The sequence below is a fragment of the Pollicipes pollicipes genome, unplaced genomic scaffold, assembly GCF_011947565.3.
Source record: "Pollicipes pollicipes isolate AB1234 unplaced genomic scaffold, Ppol_2.1 Scaffold_4002;HRSCAF=4701_pilon_pilon_pilon, whole genome shotgun sequence".
Taxonomy (NCBI): domain Eukaryota; kingdom Metazoa; phylum Arthropoda; class Thecostraca; order Pollicipedomorpha; family Pollicipedidae; genus Pollicipes; species Pollicipes pollicipes.
The window spans coordinates 18,226,559-18,248,769 of NW_023596420.1; the positions used below are offsets into that span (position 1 = coordinate 18,226,559).

Genomic DNA, 22,211 nt, shown 5'->3' on the forward strand with positions numbered 1-22,211 from the left:
GCCCCCGCGCGCTCTGCAGCCGTCTCGCCGGTGCACCGCGTGCCCGGAGGCCGCACGGCTGGTCGAGTGCCGGCGCACCGACGGCGAGGAGGCCGGCCACCGGCGACGGCGTCGGTGACCGGTGTCGGCGCGCCGACGAAGGCCCGACCGGCGGCGCTCCCCCACACGTGTGGTCACGACCCCCATTACAATGACACACCCATACCTACCGTGGGAGTGGCGCCGCGCCTCCAAATGTGTCGTCATATGGCGCACGGCTCAAACACTCGTGCCACAATAGACGGACTGGGGACGTTTCAGCCGGTCATTTGCGGCGCGCAACGCCAGCCGTCCTCGTCAATGAGCACACAGTGCCCCGGCGGGGTGGCGGCTCGAGCCCGGCCGCCTCCCACGGGAATTACCGGTGCCGACCACCCACAGTAGTCCGCGGCGCACCTTCGCCTTGTTCACGCCGTCGCGACAAATTAAACTGACAAAGCGCGGTCAGCGGTTCCACCTGTAGCCGTCAGCTGGCCCCCGCCGCTATTGCTGACGCTGTAGGAGGGCGCAGCGTCATCTAATGACAACAAAACACAAACGCAGCTGTCATAACGCCTGTATTTCTCCCCAATCGATGCAGCCATTCATAAACGCAGCCATCGCCGCGGAGATGCAGACAAAAGCAGCCACCGTCCGCACAATGCGACTCGACCACACAGTCTACCGCAGCCACTCCTGCTGCACCAGCGGCAGCGCGTTAGTTCCAACACGCTGCCCTTCTGACCTGGCCCACGTCACGTCTCCTCCTGCTCGGCGTCGGCAGCCGCCTTCTGCTCGGCCCAGTAGGCGGCCGAGGAGGCGCGACACTCGGGGTACCGTTCAGCCAGGAAGCTGCGCACCTCGCCGTGCTCGGCAGTCAGCGCCACACGCACCTGCCGCAGGCGGCGGCGTCTCAGGGCTGAGCGTCCGGCTTCGGCAGCGGCGCACCGCCCACCCGGACCGTGGCCACACGTGCGAAAGCCCGGCGCCTCGGCGTGGAAGTCTGTAGTTGAGGACTGCACAGAGTGATATAATAAGAACTTACGGCAAAAGCCCCGGCGCCTCGGCGTGGAAGTCTGTAGTTGAGGACTGCACAGGGTGATATAATGAGAACTTACGACGCTATTCTGTACAGCAGAAGGTAGAAATAAAAACTAAGTCGTCTCATGTAAATATATTTGTTTTTGTGGTTTGTTTTTGTTTGATTACCATGTAAATATATTTGACTAAAGCTAAAAAATATTCAGCATTTTTGACGGGTGAAGTACAATATCGCCTTGAAGAAATCGCGAAAATCGTGGCAAACATTAGCTCGGGTCCGCTCTACACAGCCTCCTTGCCAAACCGGCCATCGGTGGAACAGACGCACTGGCTCAACATGCCCCGCCAACCGCACAATACCACCAGGGACATGGTCCCCCCCCCCCCCGGCGGGGGCGCCGCCCTACTCACCTGATCATGGTTCCGCTGATGCTGAACTTTCTTCAGATGCTTCTGATAGCCAGGCAACTTCATGTAAAACGGTAGCTTGGGCGGCATCTTCAGAGGCACCTTACCCTCGAAGATGTGCTGCCAGGTATATTGCCAAGTTGTCAGTCACTGATGGTCATTACTCGTGCGTGGCACGGAACACAATGAATTCAACTGATACCAAATACGGTGCACAATACCACGACGTACAGAGGATTAAGCTTCGAAGTCAACAAGCACTACATTCTGTTTCGAACGCTTTGTGTTTGCAATTCTGCTCACAGCAACGGCACCGAAAAGCTTGTAGCGTGACCTTAACCCCCGCCAGCTACGTAAGTCATGCCGCTTCCATACATTGCACGATTTCGCTACCGTCTTGTTTTGCAGGACAGAACCACGAGGAATCCTGCTCGTCATACAGCGCCACTAACGGAGAGCCCTGCGGGCCGTACAGCGCTACTAACGGAGAGCCCATGCGGGCCGTACAGCGCCACTACATAGAGAGCTCTGCGCGCCGTACAGCGCTACTGACGGAGAGCCCTGCAGGCCGTACAGAGCTACTACACGGAGAGCCCTGCGGGCCGTACAACGCTACTAACGGAGAGCCCTGCGGGCCGTACAGCGCTACTAACGGAGAGCCCTGTGGGCCGTACAGCGCTAATCCACGGAGAGCCCTGCGGGCCGTACAGCGCTACTACACGGAGAGCCCAGCGCGCCGTACGACGCAACTAACGGAGAGCCCTGCGGGCCGTACAGCGCTTATCCACGGAGAGCCCAGCGCGCCGTACAACGCTACTAACGGAGAGCCCTGCGGGCCCGTACAGCGCTAATCCACGGAGAGCCCTGCGGGCCGTGCAGCGCTACTAACGGAGAGCCCTGCGTGCCGTGCAGCGCTACTCCACGGAGAGGCCAGCGCGCCGTACAGCGCTATTAACGGAGAGCCCAGCGCGCCGTACAGCGCTACTAACGGAGAGCCCTGCGCGCCGTGCAGCGCTAATCCACGGAGAGCTCTGCTCGTCATACAGCGCTATTAACGGAGAGCCCAGCGCGCCGTACAGCGCTACTAACGGAGAGCCCTGCGCGCCGTGCAGCGCTAATCCACGGAGAGCTCTGCTCGTCATACAGCGCTACTGACGGAGAACTCTGCGCGCCCATAATTACTGGCTCACAAAATGACTGAGCTATTATCTATGGACCGTTTACGTGGCTAACTTAACGCAGCTTAAGTGACTCAGGGCGGGTTACCCATCACAATATTACACGAAACATTGCGGTGTGTTGCACTGTTATTACGGACAGAGGCTGGCGTTGTGCTCGGCTCGGCGCGCTGTACAGCGCTTCTAACGGAGGTTTCCGCGCGCCGTACAGCGCTACTACCGGAGATCTCCGCGCGCCGTACAGCGCTATTAACGAAGATCTCCGCGCGCCGTACAGCGCTGCTAACGGAGAGCCTCGCGTGTCGTACAGCTCTGCGTACGCACACGGCCGCGTACTACCGAGTCGACCTGACGTGTTTAGCCAGTTGCCAGCTCGCCTTTTAACTTTGGTCGGACCACGCAATGCACACCTTCTGGGACTCGTGACAATTGCCGCTGGGTTACAAGTCTAGCAAATTCCCGCTTCACCACGGAAACGGCAAACACACACCACACGTAAAATGTCCCTTTCCACATCCATCAACATTCCATTTCCTTTTTTGCATGCACCTGGAGCTTCGACTTGTGGTTAACCCCAACACAATTTCATCCGATTCAGGAATCAGGTACGGTCTGCATTGATTATTCAACATAATCAGACTAGATTCCGCTACGAAAATAATTGGCTCACAAAATGGCTGTTGAAGCAACTGTGCAGTTATTGCGGATACAGGGGCCGGCGTTGTGGTAATGGTAACGTCGACACCCCAATATTTCAAGACCCATAAAGCAAACTGGCTTGTCGTGTAACCCTTAGCCTGACCATGTCGTCAAATATTTGAACTATTCCATCATTCATATACCCTGTCGAACGTCGCCACGCGCAGTTATTGTGTTCATAAGTGTTCCCTTGCGTTCCGTGAAGCCGACATGACCATAACTCTACATTGTTCAGTTAATCGCAATTACCTGGCAGACTGTGGTACCAGTTAGAATATAGTCATACAGATGTTTATTTGCACATGCATGCATCTTTATTTACCAACTGCATATTTTCACCAAGAAACTCGATTCAGATTCGGGAGCAGATTCGGAAATGGATTTACCATCAAAGCTAACTGAGTTGGAGTCATATTCAGGTACAATATCAATGTTCAACAGCCCACTTTAACCAGGCTCAGATTCAGCTCATTTCGCTCTGATTTGAATTCAGAACCGATTCCACCCAAATGTAGTCAAGCACTGGTCTGCTACAAGTCCGCTGCCAGTCAAGAACACACTATTCACTATAATTAGCAAAACCCGATGCGAATGGGATTACCAGCACTTAAGTCATGTGCCCTGCGAATGTTGGCCATGGCTGCTCTCGGAAACGGCTCGTGACGGCAAAATGCCGTCAAAATGTTGCAGCACCGTCTCATTCTGTCCACCACACTCCAGGCATATTTTGGCATCTCGCGACCAGCTCAATATCATCCCTCCAAGGACGTGAAATACCATGGCCCGGCGTGCCAGCCGCTCTGATGGCCTTATCTCGGTAGTCATGTCCGGCACGGTAGGCCATTTGGTTATACGATGGCCCAGCGTGCCAGCTGCTCGGATGGCCTTATCTCGGTAGTCATGTCCGGCACGGTAGGCCATTTGGTTATACGATGGCCCAGCGTGCCAGCTGCTCGGATGGCCTTATCTCGGTAGTCATGTCCGGCACGGTAGGCCATGTGGTTAAAACAAGCCAGTTAGCATAAAACATGGGGCGGGGCCGTGCCGAGCATGTCGGCACGCTAGACATTCGACACAAAATTCTACGTTTGGCCTAGGACTTCATGACCGGGGTGGAAATCAGGGCTTACACGACAAGCACTGCTTAGCATGTGCTGATCCCAGAAATGCACCTAATCAAAATGTCCGAACAAAATATTTTCTTCTTTTTTAACCGCACGATACACGGTAATCACCGAAGGGAAATTGTGTTGCTTAAGCAGTATCCAGACTGTGACGTGGTGGAACCTGCCACAGTGTAACGTCCAGCACCCCCTCGAGCCAGTTCCGGCGTCTGACAGTGCATCACTCAGCACCCTTCAGGGCCAGCTCCGGCGTCTGATACAGTGTACCACTCAACACCCCTTCGAGCCAGCTCCGGCGTCTGACACAGTGCACCATCCAGCACCCCTTCGGGCCAGCTCCCGCGTCTGACACAGTGTACCGTCTAGCATCCCCACCCCCAACCCCAGGCCAGCTGCCGCGTCTGACACGGTGCACCGTCCAGCACCCCCTCGAACCAGCTGCCGCGTCTGACAAGGTGCTCCGTCCAGCACCCGTTCACGGCAGCTGCCGCGCCTGACGCGATGTACCCCGCCGAGCGGCACTGACCAACTGGAAGTCGAGCTGCTCGTCGGGAGGGATCTCCTCCCTGGTGCGGGCCCGGCCGTCCGAAGGCGAGGCCACCACGCGCGGGTAGTTGTCAGCCTCCGGGCGCAGCTCCACCAGGTGCAGCCGCTTCTCGTCCGCCAGCTGCTGGTGCGTTCGCTGTGCGTGACGTCACAGCGGCATCAGCGATCTCAGCGCGGCACCCACGCGCCCCGTTTCACCGGTCCAGGAGTCCAAGCGGAGACGTCAGCTTGACAGAGCAATACCCTCCATCTCCTTCCCACTATCATTCAATATAATCTCCCCTTCTAATCTTATCATACATAATAGTATAGTACAATCTTCAAATACCTATGAAAATGGTAAAGTCTCCACTCCTGCAACGCCAACGAAAAACACGACACTGTAGCAGTGATCATGCACCAAAAAAAGATAACAACAAATACCCCGACCAAATCAGCCTAAGTACTCTAAACTCATAACACCGAAAAACCAGGAACTAAAAGCTCCCCTTGTATACATCAGGTCTCTGAGGCAACACCATACGCATAGCACAGGAGCCTGGTCGGCGCGCCGGACGCTCACCTGCCTGAGCAGGCCCAGGAAGAAGGCCCTGGTGATGTTCTGCACATTGTCGGTGGGTCCCTCGACCTTGGCGTAGAGGTCGCTGATGCCGACGCGATGGCACACCTCTCGGATGGCGCGGTGACACTGCAGGCCGTGGCCCCGCGGCCGACGCTCCACGAAGATGCGCACGGCCGCGAACCGCGTGAAGAAATCGTGGAACACTGCCGGGCGGGGAGGGCGGAGGAGTCAGCGGCGCCAGGACGGCACCAGGGGCGGGCTGCTGTGCTCATGTTGGTGTCTTGTTCTGCTGCTGCCGTACGTGGGTTTGGTATTCTGGAGCCGGAAGATCGCCCCGCAGCACTCCGTGTCTGCTTTCTCCAGCTACAGGAAATAATAAACCAGTCACGCACACGAGTCATGTCATTAAGTACAACAGCCACATGCACCCAATTTAACCAGAATCCACATTTGCTCCCTGGTCAACAGTCCCAACAGCGACTTGACAATCAATCAATCCTTTTGACAAGAACCCAATCGTCGCCAAACCGCAATACATAGTCCACAGACGCTATGCTAGATTCCCGTCTGAGACAATCAATACAGCACAGGTCCGTCCTCAGCATCCGCTGACAGCGGCCGAGAGCGTCGCCGCCTCCTCGGCAGCGGCCCGGCCCGGCCGAGCCCCGGCCGCTGCCGTACCGGTGTGGCCGTCGCAGCGCTCGATGTAGATGAGCCGCTGAGAGGCGCGCCGCTTGCACTGCTTGATGGCCGCCTGGCCCGTGTTGCCCTTGCCGACCCCGAAGCCGGCCAGACCGGCGCCGTTGCCGGTGACGGCGAAGCAGCTGATGTGGCGCGTCCGGCCGGCCGTGGCCGTCATAGAGAACACCGTCTTCAGCTCCAGAACGGTCGTGTCGAAGCCCTCGAACGTCTCTGTAGGAGACACGCGACCAGACCGGTCAGAACTGTTCGCCAGCGTCGACACCATCGGCTGCTGCGCCGGGCAATATGCAGCGGGTGAATGGCGCAGATGGTTGGGCACATTCCCCGCGGTTCAGCCGCATCTGTCACGGCCTCTGATTCCCAACAAAGCTTGTATTTTATGTTAAAAAAATGCTACAACCAAGGCTGAGCATTGCGAAAAAAAGGACAATCACTGACACACGACGAATAACTAGACGCGAGGGCGCATGATATAATAGTGCAAAAACCGTTCTTGACGGTAAAGCGCAGCTTGCAAAAGTCCCGATACACAACAGCGCTACAGCCGACTGTAGCCGCTACCACCCCAAAGTACACGGACCTGATCAATAGCAGCTACCACAACACAGTACACGGACCTGATCAATAGCAACTACCACACCACACCAACACCACAGAAGACAGACCTGATCAATCGCAGCTACCACACCACGGTAGACGGACCTGATCAAAGCCACTATCACACCATGGTAGACGGACCTGATCAATAGCCGCTACCACACCACAGTGCATGGACCTGATCAATAGCCACTACCACACCACGGTAGACGGACCTGATCAATAGCAGCTACCACACCACATTAACAGGAGCTGATCAATAGCTGATACCACAATACACTAGACAGACATGATCAGGTCAGCTGCCAGCAAGCGTCACAACACGGAACCAAGCACCACCCAGCACCGCCTCCCCATTGACACACCGGCCGGCCGGCCTCCGCGAGCGGACGGCGGCTGGCTGAGCGCCCACCGAAGTCGATGGGTTCCGGTGGTCCGATGCTGCGGCCCGCCAGCTTATTGCCGGACCAGCCGCGCTCCAGCGGCCCCAGCTTGACCGAGCGATGGTCGGTGAACTGCTCGCGGATCTGCTGCAGGCGCGCCGCACGCTCCGGGTCCTCCGGCAGCTGGCGCTGGCGCACCAGCTCCTGACCGCGGATCACCGGCGTCGTCAGGCCCGGCCACACCATGTTTTCCTTGCCTGCGGACGACGGCGCGGCGGCGTTCAGCACGACCATAACAAGACAGACGACGGCCGAGCGGCGACGCGAGACAGCACAGTCGGCGGAACGCCCCAATGCCGCCGGAGATCCGAGTTCGACCCTCGGCTGTGACTGCCTGCCCGCTAAACGCTCATACGACCATCGCAGTTGTTGCGATCCAGAAACGGTCCCCTTTAAAACGAGCATCGTGCATGCCTATAAAACGCCAGCAAAACGGACGCGAGAGTCCATAAACACATAATAACCCCGGTCCAGTTAAGAGACGCCGAGTGGTCCGGGGCGCGCGGCACCACTCACCGACGCCGCGTGGCCCGGGCCGCGCGGCACCACTCACCGACGTCGTGTGGTCCGGGCCCGCGCGGCACCACTCACCGACGCCGCGTGGTCCGGGGCGCACGGCCCCACTCACCGACGCCGATGACTTGGCCCGCGGTTGAGGTCGCGCTTGCGCTTGGTGCCGGCGCCGCGGCCGCGGCCTCGCTTCCGGCCGGCGTTACTGACGCCGGTGACGCCCCTTCCAGATCTCGTGGGCCGTCACTGCGGCCAGAGGGCGGCGCCAGTCAGCGCCAGCACGTTAGTCACTCGCGCCGAACACAAGTGGAGTAAGCTGATATCTAGAACATGTGGTCACATATGGTTGTATGGTGCCTTTCTATATTGCTAATGCTCATGCAGGCTACAGCCCTCATGTCAGCATTCAAAGTTGTCACCCTGACACAGGATTTAACATATCTCACTACAATGTAAGTTTTTGCGCTGCACTTAAGTTTTGACCACATTTATTGCATCTTTATTACAACCATTCTCCCAGGCATTCAGCACACTACAATCAACACTCTGACAGCTTCTATACCAATATTCATTCCACTTCCAGTACAACACACCCATTTAAGATGCTGTAAGAAACACATCTTTCACAGAGAACACAAAATGAATATACTAGAGGTATGCAACCCTTGATATGCTAAGGAGATCCTTTGGAAGCAGCATGACAAATTTCGACCTCTACAGTCAAATTCAACACTGCATTTTTACAGAGCAATGAAACATCAATAATATGTTTCCACTTACAGTTGGTGAAAAACCCAGCGTTCCGGCTTTGTTGCTTGCTTATGATTCTGTAGTCATCTTTCAGCTTCTGATTAGGCACTTCTAATGCCAGACAGCAGGCAAGATGATGAAATTGCAGACCTGAAAGCAAACAAGTCTAGACAAAACAAAACATACATAACCAGTTCAGCTGGTAAGGGCTTGGTGGGTTCAGCCTCTAACTGGGATGGCCTGGTTGGATGCTTGATTCTGACCTGTCTGCAATGGTTCTAGCTATCATGAGTAAGGACTTCAAGGAAATTATGAGTTTTTTTGCAAGGAAAGAAACCCCATATAAGCCATTTAACCACCGTCCATGTCATGTCACCAATAGAAGCCATAACCTAAATACAAGTTCATACCAGTCATTGATTTCCCAGATGCACAGCTGGCAGGAATGCAGGTGTATGGTGTCATGTGCCTAGGGCCCAATGAGAATGTTGCATGATTGTGATCAAATGCAGCACACATGATAGTACAATTACATTTATGGCCTTCACTGCATGATGAATATCATAACTCTAGTGTCTTTAAACTTGGTTTGGAATGTGCATATGTATGAACCACACCATAACTGTTTAAATGCTATATGACAATATGGCCTGAAACTCCTAAGAAGGAGGAAATATCTTTAACCATCACAAAGCTCAGTATTATATGGCATACAAAACGTACAGCAACTATTGAACTGTTGTATAAAGACATCTTAGCTGCACATGTCATTTGTCATTGCTGTGCATTAGTGCATGTGGCCTCTTAGGCCCAAGCATCCATCCTAAAGCATAAGTGACTTCTTGAGTTTCTGTATCTTAAAGACTTTTGTTCTTGATCGGGTCTGGTGTTAAACATGAGTGGAAAGAGATAAGTGTAGCATGAAATTGACTTTGCCATGTTGCTCCAGAACTTCAATAATGCCTTCTCCACCCATTTAACGAATACATCATTTTGTGACCAAACACCCAACAAATGCTCATCCATGCAACTGTATACACTTCCACCTTGTTGAAACGCAACACATCACCCTCACCTGTAGCAGATGCAGCTAGGTTCTGACCTCCTGCCCGATTACTCAAGGTTGCGTGGCAGCAGCCTAGAAGCTCCAAGTTTAATGGCAAACATGACTGTGACAGGCCCACAAATTGAAATCAGGCATCAAACTACGGCCATATCGTACCATCAAAATGTCTACGACCGCCGCCTATCCCACAACCTGAAACCCACCCCTGCAACATTCATGGAGCGACTTGAACGAAATTGCACATTCTGGTAAATGTCTACAAATGTTTGACGCAAACGGCTGACTGATCAAGAAGGTATGTTTCCACAGCGGAATAGATTGCTGTCTTACTTTGCATATTATTTGTCATATCTGGGTCTTGTGTCACCCAAATTATTTATTTGTGTTTCAAAATGATTAAATTTAAAAGTTTCTACTCACACTTCTGAATTAATTGAATATTCAAAAGGTTATTTTGGATATTTAAGTGGTGCATTACGGCGCGATCGTTACGTTAGCGCCATCAGCCACCTTTTCTACCACGCCCGCTCTCTTAGAACGATATCATTTACAGCGTTTTTAGATTGGTGGGAGGCGACGGTTGGGTATTGGTGGAAGCGTTCCGCAGTGTTCCGTCATTCCCGTGTTGTTGTGGCGATTGACGACTGCGGTAACACGGTGGAATATATACCGGGACCCAACATTTTTTTTTCTCCGGCAGTAGTGCAATCTCAAGTCTTCAGGAGACGGATACGTTACAGTACCTCGTTTTCAAGGCTACTTCGATGGCGAACTACCCTGTAAGAACCAGGCCTAGCATTTTCAAAGTTGCATTAAGGCAGATGGGCCATGAAGACAAATTTTTTTTGGTTGTTCCAGTGGTCATTTTTTTGACAGCATGAAGCCAGTCTGCAAAAAATCAATCACTTCGCTGAACTCTGTGTGCCCCAGAATGAGGCCAGGCCGAATTCACTGCTATTTTATTCTTATTGTAAGACAAAATAATGATAAGTGTGTCTTTAATTGCCTGCATTATGCCAATTCTGTGCAACATTGCTTCTCTGTGCCCTGAAATTGGTGGTGACTGCACCAAACTGATGGCTCAGGTTTACGGCATACATGTCCTGCAGCTGGTAATGCCTCAAGCGTTCAACATAATGTGTGCATGTCATAGTTTGGGCATGAGGCACCCTACCCACAGTAGCTTTGTATGATGTTTTTTTACATGTCAGGATCAGGGTTCTCTTTGTTTTTCTGGTAGTCTTGTAGCTGCATTTAAAGAAAAATGTTGGGGGTGAGCAAGTATAATATTGCACATTATGATGGGCCCCTGTCTGTTTGATGGTCACCAGATTGGTAGATTGAAATGGTTAATTTATTAAATTTGGATATGTCTCAGCTTTTGTCATGTTCGTTTACAAAATGTGTCCATGCCTTGGTCCTAAAATAATGCGTTTTGTGGGTGGAGAAAAAATATTGTATTAGACCATAAATTAATGGAATGGGGCTTTGGGAAAAGGGTTTTCTAGGTGGAAGTAACATGCTGCTTTAGAGCATAAATATAATAATATATGATACAACTTCATGGCTTTGATTGGCTTCCAGGGCCAGCAGCCAAGTGGTGGTCTGGATCCTAAGGCTGCTACATGGTTCCCGAACAGTGGACCGGGACAACTCGGGCCGCATAACTGCGCAGGAACTGCAGCAGGCACTCTCCTCTGGCAACTGGCAGAAGTTTGACATCTCATGCTGCAGGATGATGATTCGTAAGTGTATCACTGCCTTGCCAGTTTTTTCATGTTTAGTTCTACTAAGGTATCTGGGTTGATAAGGGTTAAGCTGTGCTGGGAATATGCACTACTCATGTGCACTAAATTTATATAGATATTTTAAACATTCTTTTGTGAAGCATTGTTTTTTCCACAATCTTATGAGTGATAATGTGTACCAATGCTCTAGGATAGACAGCAAAAATATTATGTTTGAATGGCACTGACTTTCTGTGGCTTTGTAGATAGAAGTATCTGTGATGCCAGCTCCATGCATCTTGAAGGTAGTGTCTGATGCCTGTTACATGTATTTTTAAAAACAAGTAGTGCAGTGCAGTTCTCTGGAAAATAATCAGTGCTGTATTGTCATTTCCTTAAATACTGTCTGATCTGACAGGATCTCTTGATAACACTGTTTTTGCCACAGGCCAACAGGTCAACCCATTATGAAAGCAATTTTAAGGTTCCATAACTATTTTTTGGAATCAGCAAAAATCAAAAGCAACCCCCAGGCTATGTGAATGTCTCTTCTACAAATCACCAAGCAGTTAACACTGTACAACTCACAGGTGTGCCTGGGTTTGGCTGGGAAATAGTCAATGCCATCTTAGCTTGTGGCTTCAGGTTATGCCAATTTCATTGGTTATCTGTCATGCTTGTAGGGGCCACAAATGCAACACTGTGTGGCCGAACAACACCCATGTTTAAGTATTTGGTTTAAACCTTTTGGTTCAATAGGCTCCTGGAATCAGAACCATTATAATCAGCTTGTCTTGTGTGAGCACTGAACCCACCATCCGATCTTGGAGTTATGGGTCAGTGACGTAATTTTACTGCGGAAACTACACGGTCGCAATGCTGGGCACGATCCTCTCTGCTTCCTGGCGTTATCTGACCTCTGGAGCGGCCGCTACCATCGGTGACAGGCCATACCAACAGGGGCAAATAGCTTGCACCCTAGGCGACTCGAAGCCATACCGCCAAGGTTTGGTGAGTCGGAGGGTAGACACACGGACCAAATGCGTTATGGGGACAAACAGCTGAGGCATTGGTTGGGAAGCCGAGCGGGTGGGGGCTCTTAGGTCTTCACAGACGGAGGTAAGTCCATGCAAACTAGCCAGGCACATGTGTGAGTTATCTCTCTCCAACACCCTCCCAAAGCATTTGCAGTTTTCTCAGTGATGATGACCAAAACGTAAGTCATAAGCATATTGATGTCGTCGACTGCAATTGCTGGGCCTGGCACGCCTGTCCTGTGTCCAGACCCAGAGGCCGTCACGTTCCCTACACTGATTTGTGAATTTCCGTGCAACAGTTCCGTCAGTTGTGCAACTTCTGCCAACTAAACTGCCATTGGTGCCGTTCTTCCAATGTAGTGATCATGCACATGTATTTCAGTTTGTGGCTTTTGTGGCAGCTGTGGCTTCTGTGGCTGCCATGATTGCTATCGCCAGACAGCTGGAGTCTTGACTTAGTGCTTTAAGAATCGGATCTGTGCCACAAGATGGATCTGAAGAAGGGTCTTTGCCAAATTTAAGCATAGCTCCATACTTTCATTGACACATCGTTATGCGACAGTGTTGCTGTGTGCTTGAGTCATTCGTTTGTTTTGCTCCAGGGATGTTTGACAAGGACGGAAACGATACTGTCGACATAAACGAATTTGGCCATCTGTTCAACTATGTCAATGCCTGGATCTCAGCATTCCAGAAGTATGACACTAACAAGTCGTCGAGCGTAGATGCCAAAGAGCTGCAGCAAGGTACGGATCGACTGCCTTTGTCTGTCGCCCGTTCGTATTCCAATCCTCCGCCCAGTGTTTTTCCTATCTCCCATAAGCATTTCAATGATGCACCATTCACAACTCTTTCAGCGTGCTGCTCAGAATCGGGTGTCAGGCAAGATATTGTTTTTGTTTGCACTCAACTTAAGAGCTATGTCAAACGATGCCAATTGTTCGATATTGCTGTGTCCAAAGTTTGGCTCACGACCGTGTCTATTAATTTTTCCTGTGTTATGTCTTGACTCTAAAGTCTAGCTCGTCTTCATTCTCATGCGCATGGGCCACAGTTCGCGCCAGGCAACTGTGAACCGGCGATCAGTGAGTGGGACACGGCGAGGCCTCAATTACACTTCGTGCACATAGCCCGCTAAGGATGCCCTCGCCCGGCAGCCTTCGCCGAGATGGGCTACCGCCTGTCGCCGGCCTTCGCTGAAAGCGTGCTGAAGAAGTACGACGTGAACAAGTCTGGCCAGATCACCGTCGACCACTTCATCCTGTCGTGCATCCAGCTGCAGAACCTGACGAACGCCTTCCGTGCGCGAGACTCCGCCATGAAGGGCATGATCCAGATCGGCTTCGAGGACTTCCTGTCCACGTGCTTCAAGTGCACGGCGTGGACCGGCCCTGACACGGGAGCGGGAGCGCGGGAGCCGGCCGGGTGGTGCGGGCTCCCGCCGCGGTGCGGACAGATCTGAAGGCGCATCGGGAGTTCGTGGCCGCGTTACCCTGCTCATGAGCATTGGCTCTTGGAACTTCGCCTGAGTGGAGACGACCATGTGAGATCCGGTTTAGTGATTTGGGCGTTTCTCATGCAGTTTTTTGTTTCGCTACAGGCGGGCCTTCCGCTTTGTATGCTGGGCGTGTGTCACGCTGCTCCTTGGGGCCCATACCCTGGCTGGATATCTGTTAGACTTTGCTATTGGTGCACATTCAATATTTGCCTAGCGCCCATGCTGCCTTAACTGTGGTGCATTATTTGCATGTGCTTTTGGCATGGAAGGCAAACATGTTTTTCGTGTGGAAAAGTGGTAATATCCATATGCCAAAATGTAAGGAGGTGTGCCAGATCTGTTTCGAGCACGGTGCTTTGTCGGTAGCCTTATTTCCCGTGTGGTGTCGTATTATCTCACTCTAGTGCTGTATGGTCTCATGAAATCTCGCGACTTTTTCTTCAGTTCTCTTGAGCACAGTACACTGTCAGCAATGGTCAACTTTGTCGAAGGGCAAGCCTTTGCCACGAGCACGACCACGGCTGTGCGGCTGCCGTCCCATGATGATGACCGCGGCTGTGTAGCTGCCGTCTCACGAGCACGACCACAGATGTGCAGCTGCCGTCTCACGAGTACGACCGCGGCTGTGCAGCTGGCGTCTCACGAGCACGACCACGGCTATGCAGCTGCCCGTCTCACGAGCACGACCACGGCTATGCAGCTGCCGTCTCACGAGTACGACCACGGCTGTGTAGCTGCCGTCTCACTAAACCGCGGTTGCCGACGACCGCGGGATAGCGCGATGAATTACTTTTGCTACCACCACCGATTGAGACAGATTGTTTCAGTTGTGTGCTAAACGCTCCCCATGTTATCTTACTGGGGCTCAAAGTTCTCGTCTCAGCGACTCGTTGGAGAACCTTGGGGTGTTCTGAGTGTGTAGGTCCCAACTACTTAAGCTGTCTCGTGAATTTCTGATGAATTTCTGTGCGGAGGAAGAACCTTATCGTGTTTGTAGATGGAAACTATCCCACATAAGATGATTCCCGTGGAATAGTGGTGGAAGCTGGTGTCCAAACTTTTAGTAGAAATGAATAAACAATTTGATGAAACACTAGAACGCAATGATAGGGGTCTGGTCCAGGAACACTTAATGCGAGCAGCATCCATCCGTGACGATAAGCCCCCCACCAGGTGCGAAGTCTTGCAAATCTCTGTGGCCAAGTGAGCTTGGCGGAATATGACAGACATGACCCCAGCCTCGTTTCACGCCAAACACAATTTATAGCCATTTTTGCTTGGAGGGGAGCAGCTGGAGCACCTTGAAATGAGTACGAAACTACGCTATGACCCGTGCCCGCCAATGATTTTTTCCGTCTGTGCTTCCACCTTTATTATGCCACTCATAACAACAGATTAATCATTTAAACACAAGAGGCACTAACTATAGAAATTAGATAAATGTGTACTGTTGGTGGCCGCCGGCGAGTACAAATTCAGCGATGGAACAAAGAATTACACGTCTAGCGTATTAATCCTCATATGAATAGCATGGGTAGCCGCTAGGAGCATGAACATAGCCTAGAACTCGATAGCTTCGATCACGTCGCCGTGGAGCCCCCTCCAGCCATTGAGCTGTTTTGTGGTGCTGCTTCGCTGTTGCGCGATCTTGGCTTCCTCATGGCACTCGGCGTCGGCGGCCATCACCTCTGCGGCCAGCCAAGCCGTTTCGGGCGGCACCGGCTCTAATGTCTCCTCCTCCTCCTCCTCCTCCTCCTCTTCCTCCACTTGGAGCGGGTCAGGCCCGCCGACCAAGGCCGGGTCGACATATTTGCCGCGGTTCGCGCCTCCAACCGACGTGCCGGCTCTTCAGCAGCGGACTCCACCTGTCGGCAAATGCAGGCATCTCTATTTGTGCCCTCGCACGCCAGGCAGTAGCTATACCTGAATGACCTTGGGCGGGACACCACGGTCATCGGTACGTTTGCACCTTCATATCCAACTCAGGTGGAAAGGGCAGCACCAAACTTGTTACTGGCCTCTGGGGATAAGGCAGCCGAATCTACCACCGTGTCATGCTTCAACTAAAAATTAGTGTTATTACGACAGGAGCGGTGCCTGCGACACTATTCGGGATCGCTGTACTCTCAGCCCCTTACTCCATTATGGTTCGTTCCGCTCGGTCCTAACCGCGCTCGCGTTGACGTCTCTCGTCGGCGTCCTAGATCCTGTCTGACACTTTGCGCCTCTTCCAACGCGCTTCGTCTCATCTAGTCCTGCGCCTCACCTGGTCGCGGACTCGGGTGCGGCGTTCCTTGCCGAGCCGCTGAGTGGAGGCGGCCGCTGCCAGCACCAGCAGCACCAGCACGCTCAGGAGTCGGGCTGCACATGACGGCGGCGTGCCTACGATAGTGCGCGGCACGGCGCGGCCCGGCGCCGCCCCCCGGGCGGCTCCGGTGTCGGTACGCAGGCGCGCCGGCGGACGGTGCCGGGTGGTCCGCGCACCCGCACCCGAATCCATCCGGTTGTGGCGCCTGCTCGGACTGGACCGCCGATGTTGAGATGCGGGCTGGGAGGAACGAGAGGTTGGCGAGCAAGGCATCGCTCAATAGACGCTCATAGTTGGGTAATTCGAGTCGAGCTGGAGACATCCCGGACGGCCAAAATCCGACGGTGTTGCCAACCCGCACAGTAAGTTGAATATTAGTTATAACTGGGCTAGGTACACTGGGTGCCGACTAGGTTTTATAGTAATTTATGCAATTTATAGCGCAAATCGCTTCCGAACGAGCCAAAAAGTTATTTCCTCTATTACTCGATGGTGACTTGGATCACGAGGTACAGTGGTGCGGTGTTCACACCGCCCTGACGCAATGTGTGATGGCCGTATTCTGTCACCCGCCCGCACCTACTCGAATGAGCAGCCAGCCGATTCGCACCAAACCATCAACAAGATGCGCCGAGGCGATTGATGGTTATCACGTGCCGCTGTCCATCTCGAAATCCTCGCCCATCCCCGCACTCCTCACATCAACTCAAGCACACCTGCATAAAGCCGCCAATGCCAGCACGTAGTTTATTACACCGCTGGAATGCTGGCCATTGCCCCATATGACTGTCCTACGTCATGGCTTCAACATCCGGCATCAGCCGCCCAAAACTCAAGCCCCCCTCACACTGGCAGTGCACCAGAACCCCGTGCCCGCGTCACACGCAAACACACGTGTCCAAATGGCAGCGCCACCTCAAACTCTGTCAGCCTTTGAAGCACAGCCGATCAGCGCGTTTGGCGGCCAGTGGCGCCGCTCGGCCGCGCCTGCAGCGGCCAGCCAGCGCCGCACGCCGCTCTTCACAGCACCAAGAGTCCGAAGCTACGCGACCGGGAATGTACGCAGCAACAGATTGTCAACGCGAAGCGTTTAAAGGTTTGTTGCTATTGCGACACCTCACGCCATTCTAAAGCGGTGTGAACGGTCACTACTGAGTGCGAAATGACTGCCAAAAACGCGCCCCGAACACATCAACGGGGCAGGACCGGGTCTTTCCTCCGCAGCTGCCACAGCCCAGCCGGTCCGGCTGCACGGGCCGGCAGCCGCCACTGAGGGCCCGCGGCAGCCGCGGCGCGCCGCGCCACCCCGAGCAGCGGCGGCCACCTGCCGTGGCGTCGCGAACAGCATACAGCGGCCGCAGCGCTTTGACGGCAGCCCTGCCCGAGAGCTCAGATCTCCGGACTCGCCGTGCCGGCAGCTGGCGACGCCGGCCCTCCCTCGCCGCCTGGTCCGCTCCGCCGGCCCCCTCCCGCCGCGCCGGCCAGCTCGGCCGGCTCCGTTCGCGCCGCCCGGCTCCGGCTCCGCGGCTAGCTCGGCGCGCGGCGGCTCCTGACGACGCGACGGAGGGTGCGCAGCAGCTCGGCCGGTTGCCGGTAGAGCAGCCGGCCGTCGGCGCCGTCCACGGTCACCCGGCGGCCCGGCAGGCGGCGGGCGCCTGCGCCCAGGCGGCGTTGAGCTCCGCTGGCAGAGTTCGTCGTGGTAGTTGCCGGTGAGGACGGTGACGGTGAGGCGGGCCGGCAGTGGCGCAGGCGGCCGCCAGCCGCACTGCGCGGCGCTCTCGTTCAGGAAGTGGTGCTCGTCCACCACAGTGCTGGCGGCGCGGGTGGCACAGAAGGTGTTTCTGGCGGGGGTGACGGGGCATTACGTGGACAGGCGGCGATAACGGACTGCAGTATCTGGGATGCTGTCACCACAACTCAACGAAGGCGTCAGCGTCCCACGGCGTATCATGCTTCGCAGCATCATAAACACTTATGCTTCCAACAGATTCGTCTGTGCATCACACCCCAGTGCACGACGCATCGTGCTGTAATGTAATGCACAAACATTTGCATGTTCCCAAGACACGCAGCAGACAATAATTTACACACCAGGATGTGCGTTTGCAAGGACTCAAGCTGCTCAAGACGGCGTGCAGCTCCGACTCCGGCGGATGTCCGCAATCACTTGCCTCGAAAAGTATCTGAAATTGATGGACGCCTGCTGTGTCTGTTGGCAGTGGACTAACCTAACTGTCTACAACACGACGCTGAACTGCCAACCTGTCTGTTGATGACGGTGTCTCCCAGCTTGATCGGCCACCTCGTGCAGCGGAGGCCATCAGGCCGGCCATGAGCATGGGCCGCACCAGGCCGGCCGCCGCCGCCACGTGCAGCGCCTGCAGCGGCGGCAGCAGCCGGCCGCGCACGTGCGCCAGCCACGGCGCGCCCTCCTCCAGCATGTGCTCAGTCAGCGGGTCCACCAGCACAGGTCCGACACCCTCGCTGCAGGGCGGCACGGCTCATCACGCTGGGCCGGACGGCTCATCAGAACCATGCACGCTAAATGCGCAGCACAATCTCCCTGCATTTTATAGAAACACCGCGTTCTTTTCGCTGAGCTGCCTTCGGTGGCAAGAGCACAAAAAAAGCATCCAAATCCCGCTTACGTACACGGGCCCGGTAGCAGCTGAAAAAAACATAGCCGCCCTGGCCGGACAAAGATCCACCTTTAGACACAAATGCGGTAAATATTTCCGAGCCGGAGGATCGCCCCTTCACTCGGCCACGTGGTGGACGTACCTGGGGTACAGGTGGGCATACAGCCGGGCGTTCAGTGCCCGAGGCCGGCTCCGACGTACAGTAACGGCGGCGGCTGCCGGCTGGCCTCGGTCAGCAGGCGGTGCAGGTCGGCGGCCGCCGGCCGGCCGTGTACGCCGGCGGAGTAAGCCGCTCTCCGGCCGGCGGCGCTTCCATCGGTCTGTCGCAGGGCCGAGGGTCAGCGAGCGACGCCGTGGGGGGCGCCGGGCCAGGCAGGACGACCGCTTGCCATCACCAGGTCTGGTGGTTGCCTCAGGTGAGGTGTGGTGATGTGCTCGGCGGGGGCTCCGAGGCAGGCAGCCACGATCAGGTCTGGTGGTGCCTCAGGTGACGGTGATGTCGGCGGGGCTCGGTCAGGCGGCACGATCAGGTCTGGTGGTGCCTCAGGTGATGGTGAGGTGCTCGGTGGGGGCTCTGGGTCAGGCAGGACGACTGCCTGCCAGCACTACATCTGGTGGTGTCTCAGTGTGACCGTGGGGTGTTGGTGAACTGTAAGCCTATCATTAGGTGTTTCGGTGTTAACCAGTATCCATGGATCAACTGGCTGATGTTGCAGTGGTCAAGGGGTGCTCCAGGTGACGAAGTCAGGGCCAGTTCCATGAGGCCCCAGATCAAATAGGCAGCCACACGATCTGGGGTTTAGCAGCCTGGTGTCGTCGAGACGATGGGCAGCTTAAGGTGGAAATCGGCTACCATGCGCCCCCCCCGTATTATCACGAGGTAAATCACGGGCTGAACCACCAACCTAAGCGCCATGGTTCAGCACCACATCACGCAAAAGGTTCACATATCAACGGAAGAGACCGAAAAACACAAAGCCCCTCGCTGCATGTCAAAGAGATCTGACATAACAAACAAGTTCTCCGGTTGGACATATGCAAAGCTGACGGTTTACACGCCTTCATCTTTTACATTATTCTCTTAAGTTATCGATTTTCTTTCTACGATGCGACTATTCAGCTATGTTTTGGCCGAACGCTGACCTGACAAGACGCGAGTGCCCCCTGGAGGCGTTCCATTCCGGTAGCGCCATGGTCCACAACATTGCGGCAGAACACGACGCGCAAACGCAGTCACATTTCAAAGGACCTCCATTTCTTGGGAATTAAAAACGAATGTCAGAATAATAATATCCCGCCCGTTTCATAACAAATAGCAGCTAACAGTTTCTGGAGGGCACAGTTCCGCTAAGTGAGCTGCACGCCCCGGAGCGCGCGCCACGTGGTGTGCCAGGCCCGGAGTGCGCGTGATCGCGTGGCCGCTGACCTGTCGCTGAAGCCGAGGCCGGCCCGGTCGAACACGCAGCAACGCGTCAGACGACTGAGGTGGGGCAGCACCGCCAGCCAGACGTCCGAGGAGGCGCCGGCCGGTCCGTCCAGCACCACTGCCGAGCGGCAGTAGGGCCAGTCAGCGGCGCGACCGCCCAGGAACCGGCACAACGGGCACTGACGCTGGTACACACACGACCCACCGCCAGCACTGATGCACGCGGCACGGCCCGCCGCCGGCGCTGATACACACGGCACGACCCACTTGCCGGCGCTGACAGACAACACGGCCCCACTGCCAGCGCTGACACAGACAACACGGCCCACCGCCGGCGCCTGATACACACAACACGGCCCACCGCCGGCGCTGATACACACGGCACGACCCCACTACCAGCGCTGACACACACGACACGACCCACCGCCAGCACTGATGCACGCGGCACGGCCCGCCGCCAGCGCTGATACACACGGCACGACCCCACTGCCGGCGCCTGATACACACAACACGGGCCCACTGCCAGCGCTGACACAGACAACATGGCCCGACCCTGCCGGCGCTGATACACACAACACGGGCCTCCACCGCCGGCGCTGATCAACACGGAACGACCACACTGCCGGCGCTGACACACACCGACGCGCACCCAAACCTGCCACGAGCTGCTGAGACACGCGGCACGGGCCCAGCCGCCGGCGCTGAATATCACACGGCACGACCCACTGCCGGCGCTGATACCACACAACACGGCCCACTGCCAGCCGGATCTGTGATACGCACGGCACGGCCCGCACGCCCGCCGCTGGATACAGTCGTACATGGGCGGAATTCATTTAAATACTGCTGCTGCCGGATACCCGCTCACCGGTCCGTGCCATATGAAGGCTGGCTATCTGCACGCCAGGGTCAACGCCACTAGCACAAGCAAAGCTAAAACCGCCCACTTCCAGGCTTTCATTCATATCACTTGGGAACTGGCAAGGGTAAAAGGTCATAAAACAGTAAGCACGTGCGCCATGTCAGTTTCCTCTCAATTTCCAACGAAACCAGTCTCTATCAAACAGGCTATGGAATTACTTTGACACGCTGGGGAAATCAATCAACATCAAAACTTAGCTACATCGAATTTTGGAAGTTTTTCGAGCGCGGACCTCATTTCCTAAGACCACATGCAGGTTCCTAAGATGAGTCCTACCACGAGAATTACGGTGATTATGGCTCTTCATAAACGATGCACCCACCTGTTGGAGATCCTTCACCCTCACACCTCAGGTACATCTTCTGGCCAAATCCAATATCATAAAGCTGGCCTGTAAAAGCAATCAAATGTTGTGAACCTCAACAATCGCAACAGCTATCAATATCACCAAAACACCCGTAACGAAATACAAGACTCAGGGTAGCCTCCAGGCCGCTGACGCAACACTTCTCAAATTGATTACATTCTAGGGGGGGGGTGGGACTACACCATCGCGCACCTTATCCTGATCATGCTTAACAATGACAGATAGCGCCGGACATTTAGGGGATTGGACTCGGATCACATATCATGTCACGTGTTGGAAAGGTCGACGCACACGCTGAACTGAGCAGAGCGCAGTCGGTCGCTGCGTGCGCCGCTCCTGGAGTTCAGCCGCCGGAGGGCCCGTGCCGACTCACCGTGCGTGCGCAGCTGCTGCTGCTCCGACTGCAGGGCGGCGTGGTTCAGCAGCGGCGGCAGCACGGCAGCCAGCAGGGCGTACTGCAGCAGGCGGCAGCAGCGCTGCAACACAGCCGGGCAGAGCGGGGCGTCACGGCGTCACCGGCGCCGCCAGCGCAGCACGAACACCTCGCGGCTCTTCTCGGTGCCCATGGCGGCGATGACGCCGCCCTCGCCCGGCTCGCCGTCGAAGCCATCCAGCCAGCCCAGCTCGCCCATCGCCATCTGCG

The 22,211-nt window shown here is 55.0% G+C and overlaps 2 protein-coding genes and 1 long non-coding RNA gene across 3 annotated transcripts; 1 reads left to right on the forward strand and 2 right to left on the reverse strand.

Annotated features, from left to right (window-relative positions):
• Positions 1 to 580: 580 nt before the first annotated feature.
• LOC119094188 (28S ribosomal protein S5, mitochondrial-like) lies at positions 581 to 8,425 on the reverse strand. Its single transcript, XM_037217263.1, is given in 10 exon segments — positions 581 to 911; positions 1,471 to 1,587; positions 4,995 to 5,150; positions 5,577 to 5,779; positions 6,258 to 6,488; positions 7,288 to 7,515; positions 7,947 to 7,965; positions 7,967 to 8,050; positions 8,052 to 8,074; positions 8,422 to 8,425. Coding segments are annotated over 10 exon segments (1,203 nt in total). The 3' UTR covers positions 581 to 773.
• Positions 8,426 to 8,430: 5 nt separating this feature from the next.
• LOC119094189 (uncharacterized) lies at positions 8,431 to 18,097 on the forward strand. Its single transcript, XM_037217264.1, has 6 exons — positions 8,431 to 8,435; positions 10,142 to 10,423; positions 11,229 to 11,389; positions 13,011 to 13,154; positions 13,566 to 13,788; positions 17,956 to 18,097. Exons 1-6 carry the CDS (start codon positions 8,431 to 8,433, stop codon positions 18,095 to 18,097), a joined length of 957 nt encoding a protein of 318 aa, XP_037073159.1.
• Positions 18,098 to 20,256: 2,159 nt separating this feature from the next.
• LOC119093116 (uncharacterized) lies at positions 20,257 to 21,982 on the reverse strand. The gene is made up of 3 exons (XR_005093600.1): positions 21,942 to 21,982; positions 21,524 to 21,592; positions 20,257 to 20,397 (listed from the first exon to the last, which is right to left on the reverse strand). It is a non-coding gene; the product is annotated as an uncharacterized LOC119093116 (long non-coding RNA).
• Between the last annotated feature and the right edge of the window lie 229 nt (positions 21,983 to 22,211).

Coding starts and splice junctions, on each gene's coding strand:
- LOC119094189 (XM_037217264.1), top strand. Junction 13,155..13,565: donor TGCCAAAGAGCTGCAGCAAG/GTACGGATCGAC, acceptor CTCGCCCGGCAG/CCTTCGCCGAGATGGGCTAC. Junction 13,789..17,955: donor ACGTGCTTCAAGTGCACGGC/GTGGACCGGCCC, acceptor GCGGGCCGGCAG/TGGCGCAGGCGGCCGCCAGC.